This window comes from Centroberyx affinis, unplaced genomic scaffold (genome assembly GCF_046629955.1).
Source record: "Centroberyx affinis isolate AG114_WGS23_722 - 3 ecotype Tasmania unplaced genomic scaffold, CSIRO-AGI_Caff_v1 ptg002577l_1, whole genome shotgun sequence".
Taxonomy (NCBI): Eukaryota; Metazoa; Chordata; class Actinopteri; order Beryciformes; family Berycidae; genus Centroberyx; species Centroberyx affinis.
In genome coordinates, this window is record NW_027280783.1 from 17,585 (window position 1) to 25,000 (window position 7,416).

Sequence of the window (7,416 nt, forward strand, 5' to 3'; positions counted from 1 at the left end):
TTTGTTTGTTTGTCTGTCTGTCAGCAAGATTACGGAAAAACTACTGGCCCGATTTTCTTGAAACTTTGTGGACGGGTGTAGCATGGGCCAAGTCCAAGTTTGGAGCGGATCCGGATCCGACTCACAAACAAGCAATAATAGCATGAACCTTGGCGGAGGTCTGCGCTCTCCGAATGCCCTTGTAGTTTATAATTGTTTATGGCTATGGTTGTGTATGGCTGTGTTTATAAATCCTATGTTGTATGGTTACATAGCAAAACTGTCATTATTCTAAACCAATGCAATGGCAATGATTACAAGGGAAAAAACTAAGAATTTTCAACGTTTTAGTTTAAACCACACCCAACTCTGTTTTAAGCCCCACACACTTCGGGGAACAAATACAGATACAAATGCAGTAAGATACAATAGTAGCATCTCTTCTCACCCCTAGTATGCACACGGTAACATCAGATGATATTTTAGACTGTTTGTACTCATGCAGGAACTTCAACAATGCAACCGTAATATGCCCTGGGTGTGTGTGTGTGTGTGCGTGTGTGCGTGCATGCGTGTGTGTGTGTGTGTGTGTGTGTGTGTGTGTGTGTGTGTGTGTGTGTGAGAGAGAGAGAGTGAGTGAGTGAGTCAGAGTGTATGTGTGCGTGTTTGTGTGTTGGGGGTGGGGGGTAAATTATGCAGGCTAAGTGATATGGGTAGAGGTTATTTTTAGACACACTGTGTTAATATACTTAGTATGAGTCAAGTGGAAGAAGAGGGAAGTTGAAAGGTATGTTCTGTATGATCTTGTGTGTGTGTTTGTGTGTGTGTGTGTGTGCGCATTACATTGTATGTTTGTATGCTTAGCAGTGCTTCTGTATGATGTGCAGCTGATTGCGAACACATGGGGGCATGCACACGTTTGGCTCTGTGTCTCTCTCTTTGCCCTCGCCTGCTCTTCACAGCACATTAAACAGGATGGCTATAAGCCTCTCATTCACCCAAACAGACACATACGCACAAAAAGAGACGTGTGCGTGCTCACACACACACACACACGTGCACACGCACACACACACACACACACACACACACACACGCACACAAAAAAGACATTCACCTTGTTTTTGTCTCCAACAGTACATTGGAGTGAAGCCTAATTGCTTGAGTGATATGATCAGTGTGTTTGTAAAGACTAGGCCTGGTCTGGCTGGCAGTCACTGACTCTCTCTCTCTCTCTCTGTCTCTCTCTCCGTCTCTCTCCCTCTCTCTCTCTCTTTCTTTAACTCTTGCTCTCTCCCTTTCTCTTTCTGTATGGTTTTCTCTCACTCCCTCATTGTCTCACCTTTAGAAAGCTTTGTCCAGGTCCAAGGGTATTTGTAAGGAAATTGTGTGTGCGTATGTTTTTGTGTTTGCTGATTTTGCTGTCTGTGCTTGAAAGTGTGCTTGTGTGTTTGTGTGTTTTTGGTTGTTGTGTGCATGTGTGTGTGTGTGTCTGTGTGTGTATGCGGACGAGCGAGAGTGTGTGTCTGAGTGCGTTGGTGTGTGTCCTGCCAATGGGCCTCATTAAGCAGGAAGTCTTTGGGACCTTGCCTTTTGTGAACTTGGTGTCATTTAGTGGGTGTTAATGATGTTGGCCTTTGTAATCACTGTGTGTGTGTGTGTGTGTGTGTGTGTGTGTGTGTGTGTGTGTGTGTGTGTGTGTGTGTGTGTGTGTGCACGTGTGTGTTAGATGGGGAAGAGGAGGTTCTCGGGTTTGGAGGTCACCCTGCTGGTCATGTTCCTGTTGATGTCTGTGGTAGCCGTCGCTCTCATAGTTCTCTTTGTCACAGGAGAACCTGGGGTCATTAAAGATGGTAGGTGAACACACACACACATACACACACTTGCAAAATTTACACACAACTAAAAAGTGACAGACTTAGTAAGACCAAAGCATTTGTAAGACCTACACACACATTCACTGTTCCTTGGCAGACTTCTGACTTAAATGACACAAAACCAAAAATTGTCCTTCAAACTTAGGAAAAGGAGTCCAAAATATGACTGCTGCTTCTTTCACACATTATTGCTGCTATGAAACTAAAACACAAAACTAACACTTATACACATGCATGAAAGCACATGTGAATGGATGCATAAACACGTGCACACAACACACACACACTTTCCCTCACTGTTTCAGGCTTGCCTCTGTCCTCTAACATTTGCTTACCCTTGGCCAATGGCACAAAAAAGACAGTCACTGGGAGGAAACAGGGATAATGGGCTTATTTCACATAACATGCAGCCTGCAGTATAAGGAGGACATCTGATTCAGCTCCACATCATCAGAATCACCACCTTGAACTCAGCACGAACTGCATGATGCATCCACAAAGTTTCCATCAGCTAGTCTGTCCCATAAACACAAAGTATAGGCCTATTTATTCATACCTAAACTTTTTCACCCTGGGACCCAGCCTGCGGTCTGACATTCCTGAAATACAGCCTTGCCCTGAGACCCAAGCTCATTAGAACATACCATCCCATCTTGTCATGTGGAACTAGTTGTAAACAGCTAACTGACCAGTTTTGGCTCCTGACCCATAGTTCAAGAAACCAGGTGCTGAAGTTTTTCATATCGGTTGTCATGGCCTTACATTCACCAAGCTTCTTACAATGACTGGCCAGGTTGGATTATTGCTTACATGGGTATAAAACATAAACTATGATTTAACACTATATGGATAAACTACGATTAAACACTTTAAGGGTCAAACCGTTGTTGAAGACTGTTTAGAATGAAAGCCTACTTCCCTGATAAGCACTTCTACTCTCTAGATATTGAATGGATACAGATTGAATACTGAATAATTTTAGGATTATAAGATTTTAGCATGGATGTTTGCTTAGTGTTGGAGTAAATGGAGTGTTTTGTCTTTTGGCAGACACTACAGAAGTAGTTCCTCAGTGTCCCAGCATCCCTCTGGCTGAAAGAGTGGACTGTTTCCCTGATGCTGGAGCCTCAAAGGTACTGTGTGTTTCCATGAAGATTGGTTCTTCTTACAACTCATTGTGGCAATGCATATGTTATTGATGATGATGATGATGATGATGATTTTGTTACCCTTGTTGACAGTGATAGTGATGCTGGTTTTGGTTGTTGCGCTTCATGATGACAATGATGATTGTGACAATAATAGTGGTCGTAATAGCAGTGATGACAATAATGGTGATGTGGATGATGTTGATGATGACCATAACATGTCCATCCATCCTTCTTCTACAGCAAAAATGTGAGCAGCGTGGGTGTTGCTGGGGTCCACTGGATGAGAGAAACGTTCCATGGTGTTTCTTCTCAAGCAACCATGGATACACAGTGGAGTCAGTAGAAACATCCAGCGCCCTTGGTACATCTCTCACTCATCTCTCTCTCTCTCTCTTGCTTTTTCACTGACACTCTCAGTGACTTTTTACTACCTGTCTGTCTGTCTGTCTGTCGGTCTGTCTTTTAGAGTAAGAGAGAAAAGGTCTAGAGAGACACAATTACTTTCACTCATTATTTTCCCCATATCTTTCCTTTTTTCAATTATTCCCTTACTCTACCTCAGATATGGTTTCCTTTGAAATAGGACATGTATGGCATATCAGAAAACATGATTGACTTTGTAGCATGCAGGTTTTTCTATTTTCTGCCTGATTACTCTACCTTATGAGCATTCGCTTACTTTGTAAGTCAAGAAGAAACATTGGCAATTGTTTGTTTAGTCCAGTAAAACATTTTCAATCACATTCTTGAAATAGTTGAGAGGAACATTATCAAAAACATTTAAATCATTTCTCTTGGCCTACTTGAGATGGGCTTGATGTTATTCAACAGTCACTTTTACCGACATAAAAATGAAAGCACTCCTTCTTATATAAATGTAATTTTATTCAAACATTTGAAATGTATTCAGCCATGGTATCACTTAAGGCTAGAATATAAATTGCCTAAACTTACCTCAGAGGTAACTGAGGACTTAGGCTCTGTAAGCACATTACAGTCTTCTATTGCACTCTTTGATCATACCAGCAGATGACTAACCTGGGAATCCATCCGGGTTATGGAAACTCACATTTTACCACACATCCCAGTTTGAATTTCATGTGCAGTGCTTAAAACAGAATTTGAAAATAGCAATTGTTCCAACTCCTTGGAGTCATCCATATATGCTTTTTTCCTTTTGTTCTTTTTCATTTAATGCACTTATGTTGACTGATTATGAAAAAACAATAGCATGGCTGCATGACTCGTGTAACAACCATTCTCCAGAGTGTGACTGCTACAGTATTGTCACATTCATTCAATGTTGTTTCAGAGCATGGGGTCACCGTGGCAATGTGATGATTTGCCTCCTGAATATTACTTTGCATGACATTGACATTTCTATCTACGAATTTTGATAGTTTAGGATATTTGTGTTTCTTCACATTTCCTCCAAAATCCAAAATCTAGAGAGTCAGAACTCTAATGATGTAGAGCCAGAAAGATGTATCCACAAAGCCAGAAAATCATCACAGTGGCTACAAAATCAGTTTCCTTTTCACTGTCAGTGGAGCAGCTCTTAAAAGTGTCACTTGAGGAAATAACAGGCTAGAATATTTGCTTCCTTGTCTCTACTTTTATCTACAAAGATTTTGACTACAAGGTCAAACACCACAGAAGTACCACATGCTTTTCTATAGGTGGCTCATCTTTGTGCTAAAAAGCCCTGAATATTCTCAAAATGAGGATTATTGTTGTATTTTAACTTTTTCCCTCTGTTATTGTCATGTGTTTGGATTGCAGCAATTAAGGCCCGTCTGAAGAGAAAGGACTCTCCTTCTCTATTTGGGGCTGATATAGAGGAACTATCATTTCATGCAATAATGAAGTCACACAATCGACTCCAATTTAAGGTACACACACACACACACACACACACACACATTATCTCTCTCTATCTCTCTCTCACGCACCCACTCATTCACCCACTCACTTCACACACACACACAAATACACAAACACACACCGAACACACACTGATGCGAACACCAACATAGACACATGTAAGACAAATCCAGTCCAGTCAAGTTCATTTCTAAAGCAGTTTTATCAAAGCATGTTCACCACAAAGTGCTTTCCAGAACAAAAGAAGACAGAAATAACAATGCAAAGAAGAGAGAACAAACATAACCCAACTGTAAGATACGAGGGTGTACACACACACACACACACACACACACACAATCAATGAAACCCTGAGTGGTTGTTTCCTCTCCTCAGATCTCTGATGCCCGCAAGCAGAGGTTTGAGGTCCCCCATGAGCACGTCAACATCCCCAACTCTCACCCCTCCAGCCCCATCAGCAACGTACTGGAGATCACACACAAACCCTTTGGCCTTATCGTGCGCAGGAAGGAGAACAAGAAAGTCCTGTGAGTACCCACTATTTGTGTGTCTGTGTGTATGTACACTACCAGTCAAAAGTTTGGATGCACCTGATTGAATGTACTATGTTTTTCATTATCTTAAAGCCATTTTGATCAAAGACTTGAAATTTGTTCATGCCTATGTATGAATTACTAACCAAAGCCTTTGCCTTTCCATCAGGACAAAGGGCGACTACTTTAAATAATCTAAAATATAAGATAGTTTTGTTGTTTAAAATGTGAAAAATAGTATAAATAAAGAAAAATGTGTGTCCACACTTTTGACTGGTAGTGTATATACTGTGTATATATGTATACATATATATATATATACACAGTATATATACGCGTGTGTGTGTGTGTGTGTGTGTGTGTGTGTGTGTGTGTGAGAGAGACACCAGACTATATAGATTCAACAAAATAACATTATGTGCGTCCAGGCATACAGTATTCTTACTATTGTGTGTATAGCATATACTATGGCTGCAGCTATAGAGAGGGATGAGTCTATACTTCAGCTGGAACAATGCATCATCAGATAGTTATACTGAATATTATATAAAGCACAAAATGGGTTCTGAACATTGTCGGACACGGATGTAATTCCTGAGGCTTAAGTGACAAAGTGCATACAAGACATCTCCTGCTTTCCTCACACTGTTTTTATTTTCTACTTGGAGAATCTTCGAGTCACTTGGTAGAGTTGTGTATCACTTCTGCATGGCGCTCACTTGTCTCTCGCATTTACATTTCTCCACCTCTCTTTCAAATGTTTGTTTATCTGGGAAACAACAACTCGCTTGATGCGTGTAAATACGTGAGAAATGCTCTGCTGTGATGTGTAGACCACAGTGTAATCTCACTGTTATACGTCGTTCCCACATCACGCCACGTGCCGCCTTCCCGTGTTCCGTGTCAGCTTCCCACAGCGCCGAGACGCCGTAATTACGCCCATGTCAATCTAGGCATGCTCGACGGGCCCTGAGCGACATCACTGTAATCAATTACTCCTCCAAGCCATGCGCCACACATACACCCACACTTCCCATTAAAATCCATTAGGCCATTAAACCATTATTATCATTAATACTATATAGAATATGGCGCCATGCAACAAGAGAGCACCGATTCCTTTGCTATTACTGCTTTACTGCTAGGATGTGAAGCACAGGGTTACAGTAAACACCATGGACATGACTTTGTTCACTAATGGTGTTTCGTATGTCGCTGTGTTCTGGTGTTTTTTGTGGTGTTTTGAATTGATTGTATGGTATGTGTTTTAGCCCATGATGATGGGTGTTTGATGTTTCAATCCTGTGCTGCTCTTTGCTGCTGTTTTCTTACTATTTTTATGTCCTCGGTGCTGCGACTTTGATGTCCATGACATTTTCCTGCAGGGAAAATAAAGTTGATCTTGTCCTTTGAACTTCTAATCTAACTAATCTAGTTGATTCAGATATTTTTCGATGAGAAAATGGAAGTTTTGAAAAACCGTCAAAACATTCAGTGGCAGCCACCCTAGGTGTACCAGGAAGACATACAAATACAAAGGCAGCTGGATAAGCAGACTGATAGATAGGCAGGCAGAGAAGGTGAAGGAGATTATCATGACAAACCAGAATTTTTTCTATCCACTCTAATTCTATGATTCCAGCCTTGTGCTTACTACTAGACAGTCTTGGTTAGAGAGTGAGACCCAATATATTCACTAGCTTACCCTGAGGTATCTGACTGAAAGAGATCATACTCAACGTGGAGGGCTCTCTATTTGTTCACTCTCCTTCATACTCTTCATTCATGGCCGCACACTTCAAGCTGGAGTGTCAGTGTCATATCACACACTAACCTTTGGCCTGTCTCACTAACTTACATCAGTTAGCCGTAATTTGACCTCCTGGTTTGTGAGAGGCAGCGTTGTGACTATTGTCTTTCTCAATAAGGTATATGACCTTCAACCAGGAGTGGAGAGATTGCTTTGGAAATGTAATCAGTTGGAGATTAGCA

The 7,416-nt window shown here is 41.3% G+C and overlaps 1 protein-coding gene across 1 annotated transcript in view; it reads left to right on the forward strand.

Annotated features, from left to right (window-relative positions):
* Positions 1-1,708: 1,708 nt before the first annotated feature.
* The window catches only part of si (sucrase-isomaltase), a 69,114-nt gene continuing 63,406 nt past the window's right edge, over positions 1,709-7,416 (forward strand). The window contains exons 1-5 of the mRNA XM_071534549.1: positions 1,709-1,832; positions 2,907-2,989; positions 3,248-3,368; positions 4,790-4,899; positions 5,267-5,418. Of these exons, the coding sequence (XP_071390650.1) occupies positions 1,709-1,832; positions 2,907-2,989; positions 3,248-3,368; positions 4,790-4,899; positions 5,267-5,418 (590 nt within the window). The remainder of the gene's footprint in view (positions 1,833-2,906; positions 2,990-3,247; positions 3,369-4,789; positions 4,900-5,266; positions 5,419-7,416) is intronic.